This window comes from Zea mays, chromosome 3 (assembly GCF_902167145.1).
Source record: "Zea mays cultivar B73 chromosome 3, Zm-B73-REFERENCE-NAM-5.0, whole genome shotgun sequence".
Taxonomy (NCBI): Eukaryota; Viridiplantae; Streptophyta; class Magnoliopsida; order Poales; family Poaceae; genus Zea; species Zea mays.
In genome coordinates this window covers 27932957-27951803 of record NC_050098.1, presented here as the reverse complement: position 1 = coordinate 27951803, position 18847 = coordinate 27932957, and the positions used below count along the sequence as shown (strand labels likewise).

At 51.6% G+C, this 18847-nt stretch overlaps 1 protein-coding gene across 1 annotated transcript; it reads left to right on the top strand.

Annotated features, from left to right (window-relative positions):
* The first annotated feature begins 288 nt into the window (after positions 1–288).
* On the top strand, positions 289–1126 carry LOC103649885 (uncharacterized). The gene is made up of 2 exons (XM_008675574.4): positions 289–569; positions 672–1126. The coding sequence occupies exons 1-2, from the start codon at positions 452–454 to the stop codon at positions 863–865; spliced, it is 312 nt and encodes a 103-aa protein (XP_008673796.2). The 5' UTR covers positions 289–451; the 3' UTR covers positions 866–1126.
* Positions 1127–18847: the final 17721 nt, after the last annotated feature.

Genomic DNA, 18847 nt, shown 5'->3' with positions numbered 1-18847 from the left:
TTATAAAATGTATTTTTTATTATAAATATTAATATTATTTAATATACGTTTGATTAAAATTAAGCTAGTTTTACGTGCAAAAATCCTACCCTATAGTTGCTTTCTTGTGTGAACGGAGTACTACGGTATAACGTAGACTTTGACGAGCACTCTATGTCCTGCACCGTACCATCACCATCAGTGGTCACCATGGTCCAATGGATTGAATTGAAATGCTACAGAAGTCGATAGAAATTGTCCTGGACCGTACCAATTAGTGGTCACCATGGTGGCATGGTCCAATGGAGTTGACTTGCAGCGCCTACAAAACTCCATAGACCATGCTAATCTTTCCCATATAAAAAGACGATTAAGACTTGGAGCAAGACAGAGCAGCCGAAGAAGGGAAGGAGGCCGGGTAACATCCCCCTACACAGGGCCACTATTGTTAATACTAGCTAGGTTTATTACCATGGTGATGAAGAAGTTACTCTCTTCCCTACCAGCGATGGTAGCGATCATGCTGGCCATCGCCATGCTCTTTTGCTCCGTCGTCGTCGTCCACTCCTCGGAGGTCAAACAAGCAAACGGTATGCACAGCTAACTTGCTACTCTCTGATCAAGTGCACGTCCTTGGTTTGCGCAGTGAAATTGCTAAGTTCCTGATGATGACGATGGAGCCATGTATGCAGATGCAACTAGAGCTCATCTGGAGGGAAGCCATCAGGGCGTACCGCCACCGGCGCCGCAGGGCGGCCGTGTGCATGCATACGGCGATGTCCCGCCGCCGCCACAGCTGAGCAGCCTCTCGAACAGCACCCGCACTGGAAGAACAGACCGACTGGGTGGTGACATCAATAGTTATGTTACCGATCGCCATGTTTAGGTTTAGCCAGGTTTAGCCCCACCATGCATGAACCCATGATGTGTTTGGGCTTGGTTGGACCAATCATCTATCTATCTACACTAGTAGAGATATGGTTTTAAGGCTTGTTTGGATCCTTGTGGCACAGTTTTTCAGTTAATTTTAGTACCTTAACCTCCAAACAGGTCCGAAGGACTGCAAACTGTTTGCTCATTAGACATTTGACCTTGCTAATAGGTGCTAATAGATCGTATAAAGAGAAAAAGATATCTATTAAGTCTCCAACCATATCCTGAGTAATTTTTGCTAGCTAATTATTTGTCGGATGATTATCAGACACTGACAAACAATAAGCGAGAAGGATCCACACATGGGCCTTAGCCCGGATTAAAATTAAACCAACTCCCTGTTTGGGTCCTTGGAATTGAATTCTATTCTAACAATAGTAATTTAGGCAAAAAAAAACAATCAAGCTAATATAGTTCTATGCGAAAAATATTTATATACTATTATTAGCATTATGTGGGAGATATTAATTTGCTACATTTTTATTATAGATGAGTGAGAAGAAGAGCACATTATAAGTTGCAGAGTAGAAACATATTCCGTTGATACATAAAATCATTTCACATGCTCCACCCGATGAATTTAAGATAGGCTTATGTCCGAGCTTTGGAAAGTGGTGGAATGTTAAATTCCAAACCAAATAGACTATTTTATTATGTAAATTTCAATCCCTCCAAAATGAATAGATTCAAACGACCGTAAACATAATCTACCAACCGGGACAAAAAGACCTTTGATATCCATGAAATTTAGACCCGAGATAAATATTCATATTATTAGTTCTGGCCCTAACATATGAGCAAGAATGAAGATGTGAATCAAATTTTATTTCTCTACTAGCGCTTTATCTATCTATCTATCTATCTATCTATCTATGTCTCTATCTATCTATCTATTAGTCACCTATTAAGGCCCATGCAAGTAACCATAAGATACAACACAATTAAATCGATAATATTTTCTCCCATTGTCATTGAATGCAAAGGAGTCAATGGAAGAAGGATAAAAACAATTAAGGACATAGGGATGAATGAATGAAACATGAAGATAAGTAATTGAGAAAACAAGTTCTAGATCATTTGTCTCATTATCATATAGATTCAATTATAAAGTTACTTTTGGAGCAAATGTGAGATGCCCGATGTTGAATACACGAAGAGTGCTTTAGATGCTAAGCACTTCGAAGGTAGCAACGATACGTGAATTGATAGAGTGATCCCCTATACATTAGCATTGTCCACCTATTTATATAGGCATGATGTTATACATCATCGTACAAAATTACACCAATACCACAACTCCTATTACAGAGCCTATGAAATCCAAGATTGGTGTTTCTAACTTTTCTCCCACGAAATGTGTCATGTACGTCTCTTTTGTATTCCTTCGTCTTCTTGTCGGAAACTTCATCCAAGTGTTAGCTCTAAAGTCAGGCTTCGACGATGTGTCAGTGCCATGATTATATTCATCCTTAACGACGAAGTTGTTCTCTCTCCCTTGGGCTTACTAAAGCCTCCAACGAAAGATTGCATTCGTCCCTGAAACAGACTTAAAACAGTAGAACCCATTGCTTTGAGGACCTTCAGCAAAGTCTTCTCCCCAACACTATATGTAACTAAAACTTGAGCATGGCATCATAAACATTGGCATTGCATATGTTTGACACACCTAGAGTGCATTCACTAGGTAAAAATTTCAAACAAGTTGTATTGTTATAGCATTTTGCAAATAAAACCCCGGATAGGGAACTTAACCCTAAATAGGGATTAAAGGGGTAAAACATAACCCAAATTGAGAAAACCCAAAAACTTTAGGGGAATAGTCATAAAATGTTCCCAAGAATGAAACTGAATCACATTTATACCCCTGAGACACCAAAAACCCCCATTGGAACCCTGGAAAACCCTAAATCCAAAACCTAGGGGCCTATGTGCAAAAACAGTGCACATTTGGACTAAAGTGTCAAAAGTACTATGTTTAAGCATATAAAGTCACATGGTTCACATTTAGGAAGATTTACAAGCCAAACCCTAAGTTTTGGATTCATTTGCAAAAAGGACCCCAATTGAGATTTCACTCTAAGTCTGAATTTCAGATTTGTGGGCTCAACTTTTGAGCCTTGTAACTTTCAAACTCTAGGGTCTTTGTCCTATGTCACCACATCAAAGTTGTAGACCAATCATAGGAGAACAACTTTGCTTAAGAATGTGAGCTCAGTTGTTAAGAAGAATTTAGAGATAATTAAGTCTAAAGTTGGACTGTCAGGTTACTAAGGTCTGAATTTTCAGACAGACAGTGCAATCACTACGACTTTGAGCATAAATTCAACTATGGTCCAGCAAGAATCTGCCCATGGCTGCTGTGACAAACTTGTAGCTGATCTATAGCTCTACAATTTTGCTGCAGAGCATGGAGTATGTTACCATTGAAAATTGAGAGAAAATCATGCTCCAAGTCGCTCTGTCAGTTCATCTGATGGGTGCTCTCCATGGTACAGTATTTCGATGGATCAGATCGCCAGCGCGACTGTCCTCACCGCTGATGACTTGCTGCCGCGATTCGTGCCATTGCCGTCGCGATTTGTGCTCGGCTGGTTTGGATAACGCTCAGGGTCACACAAGTATCCCCGTCGTGGATAAACTCCAGCCGATAAAGAATTCCGGCCACCGTACCGTGTTCACCGCGGTGGAACCGATAAGAACGCCGGTGAACCGTTGTCGCTCGGTCTTGCGCCGCGTGTCCGGGCGCTTTACCACGTCGCGGATAGTTACGCCAGGGGCGTCCGGTGATCGCCGGAGATACTGCCACGGTAGAAGCCACCTAGCGCTTGCGCCGGTGCCTTCTTCTTTCTCTGGCCGCCGCGCGTCTCGCCTGATTCACCGGCCACCGCTTGCGAGCCCTATAAATTGAAGTCCCGGGCAACTGCGCTAGATCATCCCGAAGCCATAGCACCCGCTCCCACCCTAGATAATTCACCAGCGCCCGCGAATTTCAAATTCTCCCAAAAACAGTTCTCCGCCGCCGTGAAAGCACCTCGCCGTGGCCAGCCCTCCACAGGTCTGATCACGCCCTCTCTAATCTCGTTTTAGCATCCCTAAGCTTCCCTCAAACTCGCCGACCCATGCAATTGAATTAGGAATCCTCTGGTCGCCAGGAACGCGACTGCCTAGCCGCAATGCTCACGGTCGCCGTGGTTAGGGCAAAGTAGGGCACCATTCTTCGAATTAACCTAGGGGAAACATTCGCTAAGTTATGAATTTTGTTTAGGCCGAAGCTGAGCACCAGTCTTGGCCTCCTCTGGCCGGTCTACATGCTCGTCGGAGCTCGGCTGCGCGCGTCGCCGTCGAGGACCTTCCCCTGCGAAGGAATAGAAACCGGAGGACTTTACTGCAAACCGTCAGCGACTCTTTAAAACAGTGAAAGAACCTGTTTTCAGTTAGCAAAAACTCCGAGGCCCTTTCTGCAAAGACGCCAGCGCTGCTGCGGACGCGCGCGCACTTTCCCTCTGGGTTGGGCTGCCTGGGCTGAAACCGGCCCAGTACTGTTGCTGGTTTTTTCTTTTCTTTTTCTTCTAGAGCCAAATAAATTCTAGGAAATTGTAGAAAAATCCTAAAATTGTCAAACCAATTTTCCTAGGCTTCTTATTTTCTATAGAATTTAATAAAAAATAGTTGACTGATTTTAGATTAAATAAGGAATTTTGGAGTATTTAAAGTAGCTTAAAACATTGCTTCTGGATTTTTAGAAAATAGATAATAAGTCCAAAAATGCCCAAACTTTTTATATGAGCTCTACACATTATTTAGAAGCCTTGGGTAGAGTTTGGTGTGATTTGGACCTTGTTTGATACTTAGAACCCAAAATCCCCACCCCTGCCCCTTTGAATTCCTTTACTGACTCCGGAAACCCTAAGTTCTCGGAGTTCCGTGAACGAAAGTTGTATTCAAGACTTAGATAATAAATTCTTATTATCTTTGCACTCTCATGAGCATTACATGGCATTCATTCTTATATATACCTATACGGTTATATTTAGAAAACGAAGAAGAGATCGAAGTGACCGAAGAGAAGACACCACCACCTTCGGAATCTCAGGCCGGAAATTATTTCTACTTTGATATCTGCGGGTCCGAGCTTGACTCACCTACTAATGAAGGCAAGCCCCGGTGCATTTGCCACCTTCCTTGATGTTTTTAAAAATCTTTCTCACTTGCTTGCTGCATTAGGTGGTAGGAGTTGAATGCTTAAACAATTCCTGCATTACCTTCCTTGAACTTGATTACCCTCCTTGAAACCCTGTTTTTACAAAAAGGTTTTACTATGCTTAGTATTGCTCTAGAAAAACAAAAGGAATTGTTTTACAAAAGATGATTGGCAAAGTGGGAGGGTTGTTTTCAAAAATAAAACTTGATGGTGGATCCATCATGGCCGTGATGGGTTCAACATCGGAAAAGATGTACCTCTGCCAGGTACCAAGTTTTTGGGTTTGTTGGAACTTGTTCTCAGTTGCAAGGGGATCCAACAAGGGTGAACAATGACGTTAACAGGGTTCTCACGCGTGTTGGCAATAGCTCTGTTAATCTAGCCTCTCACGGGCACTGTGCGGGGGTATTTATAGGTGTCTGAGCGCCCAGCGCCTTGTGTTAAGGACGCATGTGCCCTCAGCCACCTAGGTTATCCCCAGAATATTCCCATAAAGCAGGGTTACAGACTGTAATTACAGGAATGCCTTTACAAATTAGGCCCGTAACACGCGGCGGCCACGCAGGGCCCGTTACAAATGGGCCGGATCACACGTGGGCCTCTGAGCTGGACGAGGCCACACGGTGGGATGACGACGTCGCAGGCCTTCGTCTGGTGCTGGATAAAGCGAAGGGTGTCCCTGCCCGCTTTGTCTCCGTCGGTCCAGCGACTGCAGCGAAGGCCTCGAGCGAAGGGTGGCGTCTTTGCCTTCGCCCCAACATTTGCCCTCCGAGGGACCAGTTCGACAAAGTCACCTGGTGCCGAAGACGTCGCTAGATGGCGGAGACGCTGCCCTCGCTCGAAGTGGTTCCGCGGGGGGTTTTGACATGACCGTTGATTGACACCGTACTGTTGGATTGCGGGTTTCCCGAAGCGCCGCACCCTGTTGGATTGCGGGTTTCCCGAAGAGCTGTGCCCTGTCTATAAAAGGGGGCGGGGGTCGGCGCTTTTTGAACTTCACTTTCCGCGCTCCATGAAAACCCTAGCCGCCTTTTCCACCGTCTTGCTGCTCGTCTGCCCGCCGTCTCTTGTTCGCCGGAGATCTGGCTCGAGTGAAGCAGACCGCCCGCCGCCGCCGACGGTACGTAGCAATGCCGACCTCCTCTTCTTCCGCTGCCGCTACGCCGCCGGCCGACGCCTCGTCTGAGGAGACGCTGAGTAGTTTGGTGGCGGAGGAGTTGCGCGCCGGCGATTCTGTGGATTTTGGCGTGTCACGGATGTCGTCGGTCCGCATGCAAGATATGCAGCGGCTGGGTTACTTTGGCGGCGGAGTTGCTCGTGTCCCAGGGACGAAGAAAGTCCCCGAGCCGAAGGGCGAGTTGGTTGTGTTCGAGGCGTTCTTCGCCGCCGGTCTCCGCCTGCCTGCGCACCGATTCGTTGGCGAAGTCCTGCGCAGGTTTAACGTTCAGATACATCAGCTGACACCGAATGTCGTGGTGGCTCTGTCGAAGTACGTCTGGGCGACGACTTCGTACGGCGGACGGCCATCAGTCGAAGTCTTTGCGAAGTACTATTGCCTGCACTGGCAGAAGAGGATGATTGGAGATGAAGTTGCCCAGTTTGGGTCCTGCACGTTTACGCCGAAGACCGGCAAGACCACGATGCAGGTAGTTGACTTGGTTCCTTGCGCCCGCAACAAGTGGGGAAACTGGAATGAGTTTTGGTTTTATGTCGCTGAGGGTACCGTCGAAGACCATGAGGGGCTCCCCGTGTCCGAGATGTGTTCTCATTTTTACTCAGCATACCCGCCCTTCGAGGTGGCGGAGGAGGATGCGGACGAAGGGGCCCTTCGGTGCGCCGCCGGTCTGAGCAGTGGGCGCGATTTGGTTGAAGAATTTGTGGCGTACGGGGTATGGCCCTTGGCGCATGGCTGGGCGTTGGGCGAAGTGTGCCCTCGCCAGATGCCTTCCCATGGTGGGAAGATGGTGCGAAGTCCTGCCTTCATGCTGAATCTGCAAAGTCGCGATCCGGCCGCCTTTGTGCGTGAAGCGGAGGATGGGGCGGTGCGACTCGTTGGTCGGTACGTGCCGAGGACAGAGGGCCAGCGTAGCTGGGATATCCGTGGGTCGAATGACCGTTTGAACAGGGTTTTTGAATTGAATCAACTGCCGTATGACGGCTACCCCGGCCAAGACGATGTGGACCGCCGTGGGAAGAAGCCGGTGGTGGAGACTGGAGACGACCCTGCGCCGACGACCGCCCCATCCTCTAAAAAGAGGAAATTAGGTACTGCTATGGGAGGACTTGGGGTTTCCGATGGTTTTGCTAGAGAGTTGATGAGGACTTGCGCGGCCCCGGGGGGAAGGATGTCTTCGCCCGAGCTCCGGGAGTCTTCGGCGCGGATGCTGAGGGTTACCGGGGGTTGGTGGCCTAGGAATGTTCCTATCCCCCGCGCGGCCGGCGAAGACTTTTTTATATCTCGCATGGTTCGTGAATGGAAAGTGTTTCCTTACGGGCGGAATATTGCTGCTGTTGTGTCGGCAGTGATGGACAAGGATCGCCAGGGAGCTGCACAAAAGCGCAAGGCGGTTGTCAGGCTTCATGAAGCCAGGCCAAAGAGGCAGCGGGGGGCTGCGAAGGCTGCGGCCCCCGGCGGAGGCAAGCCGCCGCTGGCGGCGAAGTCGGGCGTCCCTGCATCTAGCAAGGCGCCGGAGGCAGCGGCAGGCGCCGGTGGTTCCAAATCGATGAAGGCTGTGCCGCCGTCCAGCAGGGTGCCGGAGGCCGAGAAGGCGGGCCGAGTGTTGCCGTCGTCGGGCAAGCGCGTCGCCGACTTCGCCACCGATATTAGTGTGGACAACTATCTTGGTGGTAAGCCGTTGGCTCGCTCGTTTTTTCTTTTAATTCGTTGATGTGTCGCAGGGTCGGACGAAGGCCAGCTTGCTATTGTGGCGCCTGCCGCGGCGACCATGGCGGCTGCCGCAGTGCCGAAGGCGAAGGGCGGCGCCCTTAGCGCCAGAGGCGAGATGTCGGCACTCGCGGCCGTCAGGGATGAGGCGGGCGCTGTGTCCCGCCGGCTGAAGGAGGTGACGGAGGCACTAAGTCAGGTCCGCTAGATTTCGGTGTCGTTTTTTTGGCTTTGCTGGGGCCGCGGACTTACGTGTGTTCTGCAGGTGGCTGACTTCGCCGACCGCACAGCGTCGGGGGCCCTCACGACGGTTGTGTCCGCCGAAGTCGAGAGACTTCGGACGCAACATGCTGACGCCGTCCGTGAAAAAATCGGCCGCCGACAGTAAGTGCCGCAAGCTGGCGGACAAGGTGGCCGCGCTGGAGGGGGAGAAGACTGACCTCCGGCACCAATTGGCGGGGGAGAGGAGGGAGACCAACGAGGCCCTCGCCAAGGCGCAGGCTGCGCAGGCGGAGGCCAATCTGGCGCGGGCGGAGGGCAATCTTGCCAGGGAGCGCGCCGAGCAGCTGCAGGAGCGGCTCATCGCCCTGGAGAGCCGCGTGGAGAGGGCCGAGGCCGCGACGCGCGCGGAGGCCGAGCGGACGCGCAAACAGCTTATGGATTCGTACCATGAGCTGGGCGCGCGGACCGGTGACTTCGAAGTGCCGGACCGAGAGCCCGGACTTCGCTGCCTGGAGTGGGTACAGGAGGAGTTGCAGGCACTCCCCACTATCATAGAGGGGTTTATGTCGTATGCCTCCCTGGTCACCTGCGAGGGGGCGATGAACGCGCTCTCCCGCGAGGGGTGCCGGCACTTCGAGGTCTTCGACCAAGCTGATGAAGACTTTGAGCGAGATATTTACAAGGTTGAGGACCCCATAGTGAAGGAATCCACCGGAGCCATCTACGACCGGATGTGGGGTCCACACGGTCGCGAGGTGGTCAGGGAGCGGGCCGAGACAGCGAGGGCTCAGGTAACGTTTAGCGTTTGTTTGGCATTTGCTGGATGTGGGCTATGTGTGGTTTTGCTGAATTTGTGTGTTGTGTCTTAGGCGGCGCGTGGCGAGAGGGTGGATGACTTCGGGGCGTTGAACAGCGCGCTGCCTGACCCGGAGCCGATCCCGGCGGAGGCCGTGTCCGGGGCCGCCCTGGAGCCGCCCCCGGAGACTGCGGAAGGCGCTCCGGATGCCCCCGCATCTGCTGCGGCCGGTGGAGACCTGCCCCCAGAGACCGCCGAAGGCACGCCTGATGCCCCCGCAGCCGCTGCGTCGAGGGCTGAAGATCCTGCGACGGTGGCGGCGGAGGCGACAGTGGAGGCAACGGCGGAGGCTCCCGCAACGGCTGAGTCTTCGCAGGTGGTGTAGTGGGTGTGGATAGTTAGGAAATTTTGGATATGTTTCTGAATTTTGGTTGCTGCGCAGGTTCAAGATTTTGGGCCTGCGCACGCAACCGCCACTACTAACTTTTTGGCGGCTTCGACCGTGGATGGTGGTAATAAATGTGATGGGTCTGCATCTGAGTTTTCTGATTTTGCTGACTCTGGGAGTTCGGTTGAGTGGACTGAGGAGTCGTCGGAGGACTTGGACTACTTTGCGGCCTTGGATGTGACAGCGGCGGAGGCTTCACCACGCGCTGCGGACACAGAAGATGTGCCTGGTCCGAGCACCGGGCGCCGGCGGCGAAGGGCGGTTGCGAAGCGTAGAGTGAGTGGGGCGGAGGGAGGTCGGCTTCGCGTGAGTAGGGCTGGCCGGCAGGAACTGTTGTCTTTGCCGGCCGCCGTGAGTACAGGTGAAGGGGAATTGCGAAGTCTTTTTGCGGGTGAGGAGCTTAGGATAATGTTATTTAATTATAGGGAGATGGGAATTATTCCTAAGGTTGAGCCGATGTAGAGTGTGGTGCCCTCGCTTGTACATGTGTAAAGGCTTGTATGATGAGGTTGTGTGCCCCCGCACACTTGGCTATGCTTGCGAAGGCGTTATGTACTTGGTCTGGTGTGTTTTGTTATGCTGTGCTGGTCCGGCTGCACCCTTAGGCGACTTATGCACGGATAGTCTTCGCGGTAGACTTCGATTTTTCGTACTTGCTGTGCTAGTCCGGCTGCACCCTTAGGCGACTTCTGCACGGATAGTCTTCGCGGTAGACTTCGGTTTTTTGCACTTGTTGTGCTAGTCCGGCTGCACCCTTAGGCGACTTCTGCACGGATAGTCTTCGCGGTAGACTTCGGTTTGTCGCACTTGTTGTGCTAGTCCGGCTGCACCCTTAGGCGACTTCTGCACGGATAGTCTTCGCGGTAGACTTCGGTTTTTCGCACTTGTTGTGCTAGTCCGGCTGCACCCTTAGGCGACTTCTGCACGGATAGTCTTCGCGGTAGACTTTGGTTTTTCGCACTTGTTGTGCTAGTCCGGCTGCACCCTTAGGCGACTTCTGCGCGGATTTGTCGCACGCGAGGGTGGCTAGCGCTGAGCCTCGCGGTGACCTCGTATTGGTCGAATGTCGAAGACCGTCGTCGCGGTCTTTTTTTCGACGCATGTTTTTGCGGGGGATTTTTCACACATATATTACATGGCTCCGCCTCGTTAAAAACCTCACCCCCCGGGAGGAAAAGAGTGCGGACCAGAATAAGATTGTTTTTGCGTATTACAAGGGCGAATCAGCCCTGATGAGTCAAACAAAAAATTTGCGGAGGTTGTCGATGTTCCAGGAGTGCTCCAGGTCTTCGCCGTTTGGCGTTGTGAGCCTGTAAGCGCTGGGGGAAGCTTTCGTCTTGACTATAAAGGGGCCCTCCCACTTGGGCTCCAGTTTGCCCCTGGACTCTGTCCGAGCTGTTCGGACGAGTACGAGGTCCCCTTCGCTGAATTCCCTCGTGATGACTGCGTGGTCGCGCCATGCTTTTGTCTAGGCTTGGTATTTGTTTAGGGCCTGTAGAGCGAAGACTCGGTCTCCGTCAATGAGATCCTTTGAAGTTGGCTCATCCACGTCGGGGACGGCTGACGGAACTGTTCGTGGGGACCCATGTTTTATTTCTTGTGGGGTCATGGCCTCCGATCCGTATAGAAGGCGGAAAGGAGTAAACCCGGTCGCCCTGCACTCAGTCGTGTTTAGTGCCCAGACTGCCTCGGGTAACAAATCGGTCCATCTGCCCTTTTTTCATCGAGGAGCATCTTTTTGACAGCTGTGAAGATTTTTCCATTAGCGCGCTCCACAACTCCGTTGGACTGCGGATGATAGACGGAGGCGAAGGCGAGCTTGGTGCCAATGGAGAAGCAAAAATCCTTGAAGTCTTGGCTGTCAAACTGCTTGCCGTTGTCAACTGTTAGTTCGGACGGTACTCCGAAGCGGCAAACAATGTTTTGCCAAAAGAATCTTTGGGCAGTTTTTGATGTTATTGTGGAAACAGCCCTTGCCTCGATCCATTTGGTGAAGTACTCGACAGTGACGAAGGCAAACTTAAGGTTCCCCTGAGCGGTGGGCAGGGGCCCGACAATGTCCAGGCCCCAGCGCTGGAGAGGCCATGTGTGGGCGATCAGCTTTGTATACTGCGAGGGGCTGCCTGACCGAGGAGAGAACTTCTGGCAGGCTTCGCAGGACCTTGTGACCCGATTTGCGGCACAGATCATTGCGGGCCAGTAAAAGCCTTGGTGGATCACCTTAGCAGCTAGGGCCCTTGGCCCTGCGTGTGAGCCGCACGTGCCACTGTGGACTTCGCATAGGATCTGGATGCCCTCGGTTTCGGTGACGCACTTAAGCATTGGCTGACTGACCCCTTTCTTGTAGAGTTGGCATTCAATCAGTGTGAAGTCTCGGCTTCGAAGTCTGAGGCGCTTGGCCTCACTGATGTCGGTTGGATGATAGTACCCCTGTAGGAACAGGGTTATTGGTGCCCGCCAGTCTTCGGTCATGATAAGGTTGACTATGCGGTGGCCCTCGCTGTCATTAGTTATTTGGAGCCCTTCGGGGCTCCGGACGGCTGGCGTGCCGATGACATGAAAGAACACGTCGGAGGGCAAGGGCTCGCCCCTGGCGGCGGCCTTGGCCAATGCATCGGCCTCTTCATTCTTGGCCCGATCCACATGCTGCAAGGTGAATCCCTTGAATTGTCTCTCGAGGCTTTGGATGGCCGCGAGGTATTGCATAAGCGCGGGGTCCTTTGCTGCATAGTCTTTCTCGACTTGGCCGGCAACTACCTTAGAGTCTGTTTTGATAATGCAAGTGGTGACTCTGAGGGCCCTTAGCTTGCGGAGGCCGAGGATGACTGCTTCGTATTCTGCTATATTATTTGTGCATCTGTCGGATTCCAGAGCGAAGCTGAGGCGTGCTGCATATCTGTGCTTGACCCCGACTGGTGAGGTGATGACTGCAGCGGCGCCTGCCCCCGCATGGCACCATGCGCCGTCGCAATGGATCGTCCAAACCTTCTCTGCGGACTGGTCTGGCTGTGTTGTTGGCCCAGTCCAGTCGACGACGAAGTCTGCCAGGACTTGTGACTTGATGGCTGTCCAGGGCTCGAAGCTGATGTGGTAGCCGGAGAGTTCGGCCGCCCACTTGGCAATCCTCACTGATGCCTCTGGGTTTCTGAATAATTCGTCGAGTCCCCTGTCTGAGGTGACTCGGACCTTGAATGCTTCGAAGTAATGGCGCAATTTGCGCGAAGACATGACGACTGCGTAGGCAATCTTCTCCAGCTCTGTCATGTTGCACTTGGACGGTGTCAGCACTTCGGAGACATAGTAAACGGGGCACTGCCTGACCACGCCCTCAATTGTCTGCTCCTGCACTAGTGCCGCGCTGACCGCATGCGGCGAAGCCGCGACGTAGAGCAACAGGGGGAGCGAGGAGTCGGGGCTTGTAAGGACGGCCAACTCTGTCAGGTACTGTTTTAATGAGGCGAAGGCCGCCACCTGCTCTGGTCCCCAGGCGAAGTCTTTTGCACCACGGAGTGTTTTGAGGAAGGGGAGACTTCGCTCGGCGGACCTGGAGATGAATCTGTTGAGAGCGGCCAATCTGCCTGTCAGGCGCTGGACGTCTCTGGCGGACTGCGGAGGCGTCATGTCTATGATGGCCTGAATCTTGGTTGGGTTGGCCTCGATGCCGCGGTGTGATACCAGGTAGCCCAATATTTTGCCTTGGCGAACGCCGAAGACGCACTTTTCCGGGTTTAGGCGGAGTTGTGCGTCTCGCATGTTCGCGAATGTCTCGGCGAGGTCGGCGAGATGGTCCTCCTTGCTCTTGCTGGCGACGACAATGTCGTCCACATATGTGAATATATTTCTGCCAACTTGCCCTTCGAGCACTGTTTTGGTAAGCCTGGAGAAGGTGGACCCGGCGTTCTTGAGTCCCTCCGGCATTCTGATGAAGCAATATGTGCCGAAGGGTGTTATAAAGCTGGTGCTAGCCTTGTCTTCCTCTTTCATGTATATCTGGTGGTAACCGGAGAAGCAGTCGAGGAGAGACATGACCTCGCATCCGACCGCGCTATCGACTATTTTGTCGATCCGTGGCAACGAGAAATTGTCCTTTGGGCAGGCCTTGTTGAGACTGGTGAAGTCGATGCACATTCGCCACTTCCCGCTTTTTTTCTGTACCATTACAACATTGGAGAGCCACGTGGGATAAGCCACCGGCTCGATGAATTTGGCTTCCAGGAGGCAGTGCACCTCCCTTGGCGGCCTCTGTCTTCTCGTCGGACATTTTGCGAAGCCTCTGCTTTTTTGGTCGCACCGAAGGGTCAATTCCCAAGCTGTGCTCAATTATGGATCGGCTGACTCCGACCAGATCGAGGGCAGACCAGGCGAAGACATCTTTATTCTTGGACAGGCAGCAGAGGAGCTTCTCCTCTTCGTGCGAAGTGAGGTCTTCGCTGATAGTGACTGTCTGCTTGGGCGTGGCCTGATCGAGGGGGACAGTCTTGGTCCCGTCGTTGCTCTGCAGCTGTGCCTTGTCGTGCTGCTTATTAGTTGGGCTGGCGGGCGCAGGGACCTCGCGCTGGGCCGTGAGGCAGTGCACGTTTCTCTGACCGGGCACGAAGTCCCGCTCTATGTTGCGCGCAGTCTGTTGATTGCCGTAGACCGTAATGACGCCTAACGGACCTGGTATCTTCATACATAGGTACAGTCCGTGAATGGCTGCTTCGAACTTATTGATGGAGCCCCGACCCATGATGGCATTGTATGGATATACCATATCTACGATATCAAAGGTTACTTGCTCACTTCGGGGATTGGGTGCTACACCGAAGGAGAGAGGCAGCTCGATTTTACCGACAGGAAAGGTGCCCTTGCCGCCGAAGCCATACAACAGGTTGTCCGAAGGCTTGAGCAGGCTGTGGCTTATGCCCATGCGATCGAAGGCGTGGAGGAAGATGATGTCCGCCTGACTGCCATTGTCAACTAGGACTTTGTGCAGGTCCCAGCCTGCCACGCTGCAATTGATAACCATGGCGTCGCAGTGGGGGGCGCTGCGTAGGTCGACGTCTCGTGCGTCGAAGGTTAACGGTATATGGGACCACTTTGTCTGCACGACTGGGCCGGTGACGGCGACATGGTTGATGCTGCGGTAGTGGTCCCGCTTCTGCCGCTTTGTGTCGAAGTCTGTGCTGGACCCCCCAGTTATCATGTGAATGATTCCGTGATATGGCTGATCGGCGAAGTCTTCCTGCTTTGGAGCATGGGGGATGTTTTGATGTTGCTGGTGTGGTGGTGGGGGTGGGGGAGGTACGATTTGTACTTCCTGATGGTGTTGGTAAGCATGGTGCGGTGGGTGTGGGGCGGGGGCGTGGATATATGGTGGAGGGGGTTGCTGGTAAGTGTGTGCGACAACTCTGGGGTTGTCGGCTGGTTGCGCCCGTGCCATCCTGTCTCTGGTGGCCTTCGTTTCTGGGCAGTCTTTGGTTTGGTGGGCGCATTCTTCGCCGTGGAAGAGGCAGTAGAATCAGCGCGGCGGCTGCACACGCCCCCGACCCCTACCGCGAGTTCCATTTCCGCGGCCCTGGGGGGGTACTCCTGGCGACGAGGGGCGTCAGCAGCGGGGTGCTGGTTGGCGATGTTACGCACTTGCTGTTGGTTGCGGCCGTCTCGACCGGAGTCCGGCTGCGGAGTCCTCGTCCACGTGCGGCTGGACTGTGGAGCATCTTTTGGCTTCCTTTGGGACTCGACCTTGCGCTGGTGGAGCTCTTCGGATTTGGCGTACTTTTCAAACAGCTGATATAATTCCTGGAGGTTCTTGGGCGGATCTCTGATGCAGTGGCTGTAAAGGACGCCGGCGCGAAGGCCACTGATAGCGTAGTGGATAGCGATCTGGTCATCGACTGAGGGCAGCTGTGACTTGAGTGTTAAAAATTTGCGGTAATACTCCCGCAGCGTCTCCTTTTCCAGCTGCTTGCAGAGCGAAAGTTCGGCCAAGGCGTCGGTATCTGGGCGGTACCCTTGGAAGTTGAGCAGGAACTTGTCCCGGAGGCTTCTCCAGGAATCAATGGACAGCGGAGGCAACCTGGTGAACCAGGTGAGAGCTGGGCCCTCTAGGGCGATGATGAAAGACTTCACCATTGTGGCGTCGTCCCCTCCGGAAGATGCAACGGCGACCTGATAACTCATTATGTATTGCGCCGGGTCGGTGCTGCCATTGTACTTGGGATAGGTCCCTGCCCGGAAGTTAGCTGGCCAAGGCGTCACTTGCAGGTGTGGCGCCAGGGGACTTCGCTCGTCGAGATAGTTGACCCCTTGGAATGGCGCGGCGTGCGGGAAGGTGTGGTCGCGCTGGGGGAAACGCGGGTCTTCCGGTTGTGCGCGGTGTTGCAGGGGTGGCCCATGCTGCAGGCCGAGGTGGCCTTCGCGCGTGTCTTCCAGTTGTGCGCGCTGCTGGAGGGGTGGCCCGTGCTGCAGGCCAAGGTGGCCTTCGCGCTGCATCAGCGCGATCTCCCGCTCGAGGTCCTGGGCCTTCTGCTCTTCGTCGCGTATCATTTGCCGCACTTTGGCTAGTGCGGACACGCGCTGGCGCTTGGCCTCTAGTATCTCTTTCTGCCTCTGGAGATTGCGGTTCTTGAGGCGCAGGGCGCGCAGCTGTAGCTGGTCCTCCGCTGAGACGCCGAGGACTTCACCATCCTCGGTGAGGTCCGCGCCCTCCAGAGGGGCGAAGCCTGGGGGTGGTTGCGATTGTCCTTCAGGGCCGCAGGTGTGGGGAGTGTCGTCTTCGCAGGTGCGGGGAGCGTTGTCTTCAGTGGCCTCTTGGTGGGTGGATTGGGTGAGGGCGAGGGCCTGGCCCTTTCTTGCGGCGAGCAGTGCTGCCTTTCGCAGCCTCGTCAGCCTTCGGGTTAGCTCTCTTGGGTGCCATCGCGGGTGGTTTTCTCGTAGCACGAATGGTGGGCGCCAAATGTTGGAACATGCTCTCAGTTGCAAGGGGATCCAACAAGGGTGAACAATGACGTTAACAGGGTTCTCACGCGTGTTGGCAATAGCTCTGTTAATCTGGCCTCTCACGGGCACTACGGGGGTATTTATAGGTGTCTGAGCGCCCAGCGCCTTGTGTTAAGGACGCATGTGCCCTCAGCCACCTAGGTTATCCCCAGAATATTCCCATAAAGCAGGGTTACAGACTGTAATTACAGGAATGCCTTTACAAATTAGGCCCGTAACACGCGGCGGCCACGCAGGGCCCGTTACAATGGGCCGGATCACACGTGGGCCTCTGAGCTGGACGAGGCCGCACGGTGGGATGACGACGTCGCAGGCCTTCGTCTGGTGCCGGATAAAGCGAAGGGTGTCCCTGCCCGCTTTGTCTCCGTCGGTCCAGCGACTGCAGCGAAGGCCTCGAGCGAAGGGTGGTGTCTTTGCCTTCGCCCCAACAGGGTTGAAATGATTAAGCTGAGACCGGGCGGGTGACTTGCACGAGAAAGGAGTCTCGGTGTAGTGTCTCCGTCTGAGTCGATTAAAGACCGTGTCGATGTAGGCTTGATGACCGAGGACCCTTTAACTGGTCACATGCCTCGTCATGGGTAAGCCTTGCCTCGGGCAGACTAAGGCCAGAATAAGATAACACGGAATGGGCGTGGAGCGGTGGTGAGAGTAGCGTGTACCCTCCGTAGCAAGAGGCTGGACGGTGGTGTATCTGTGCTCTCGGTTCGCGTGAACCTGATCTGGTCTTAAGAACCCCGGTGGCGGGTTGACATATGCAAGGGTTAAGTGCTACATATGTCGTGTGATTGGAGATCCTCATCTGAGTATTCGGATCGCCGTACCTTCGCGGTTATGAAGACTTGGTCACTGCCCTATACGTAGAACTCCAGTAAAGATGAAAGGTTTGTTAAGAAATTGGCTAGTGTAGGTCAAGTGATTGAACTAGGGTAGAAAGAACTCTAGTTGCAGGTAATTTTACTTAACTTGACAAATAAAACTGGATTTTTAAGGATCCACCTTAGTAAGCATTTCTGCAAAACAGAGTCTTTGATTATTGAAAAGACTTACCTTGACTCCCTTAACCAGCATACCCTTGAGAGTCTTTTCTTTAGTCGGGTAAGACTTGCTGAGTAATTCCATACTCATGGTTTATTCCCCCGTTGTTTTTAGGTGAGGAAGCGACAAATTTTTGTTGCTTTTGCTCTAAGGTGGTACCAAAAGAAGATCGCAAGGAATGAAGTGCGGGAGGAAAGGATCCTCCATTTAGGACTTATGTATAAAAACTTATCGGGAGGAGTTTTTGCCTCCCTTGGTATGTGTAATAATACTACTCAACACTCGTTTTATAACTCTGGTCTGTACTACATAACTTGATCTTACTTTCTAAATAAATGTAAGTTTATGTAATCGCTTCCGCATCTCTATATCTCCGATGTTCTGTAATGTCTGCAAGACGGATGAAAAGTTCCTGGAAAGGTAAGAAAGAAGATACCGAACTTGTCAAGTGATTCAAGAACATCTACAGGGTTGTCTGATGTCTGTTGGACAAGGACAACTGTAGGTGGGCCTAATTACTTGGGAGGTTCCGTCACACTATATATCTACTCCCTTAGTCCCAAAATAAGTAATATTTTAGGTTTATCCTAAACCAAACTATTTCAGTTTTGATCAAATTTATACAAAAAGTATTGATGCTTGTGGTAACAAATAAGTATCCTTATATTTATCGTAAAATATATTTTTATATACTATCTATTGAGATCACAAATATTAATATTTATTCCTAGAATTCGGATAGACGTGAAATAGTTTGACTTCTAATAAACCTAAAACATTACTTATTTTAAGGTAGAGTGAGTATCTATTATTATATTAATATAACCAAATCAAAATTGGCCTTCACATTCACCAAGAAGAACTAAAATTTATGAGATTAACTAGAAGAGGTTAGTACAAACCATTAGATTTCATGAATATATGATGGTCCATGATTATTATAAATTCATACACAAATTGAAAAATACACCATTGAATTTTATGATGGTATAACAGTCTATATTAAAACAAATAGTATAACAAAAAATATATAAGTATAGATTAAGAATAACATTAGGAAATAGAAAAACAACTTTTTTCCATCATTTGGGGGTGAGTGGCAAATAAAATGCCTTGTGTGTGATTGTGACTGAGGTGTCAATGACATAGGTTAAGGTGTCATCCGTAAAAGTGCAGCAAAAATCGAAAGGCCCCTAGGAAAGCTGCGGAGTTGGAGTATATTACATTACTAAAACATCTTTTTGTCATAATTTTGAAAAATAATCCATCTTAGTTTATGCTAAACAATATATATATATGTATACATATATATGTATATATATAAAGTAAATAGGCCAAAAGTTATTTTCTTTGCTAACAAATTTGTTT

What these genes read in the sequence shown, in the direction of transcription:
- LOC103649885 (XM_008675574.4), top strand. Translation starts at nt 452, where the DNA reads ATGGTGATGAAGAAGTTACTCTCTTCCCTACCAGCGATGGTAGCGATC. An exon ending in GGAGGTCAAACAAGCAAACG is followed by an intron (nt 570 to 671) that starts GTATGCACAGCT and finishes CCATGTATGCAG; the next exon opens with ATGCAACTAGAGCTCATCTG.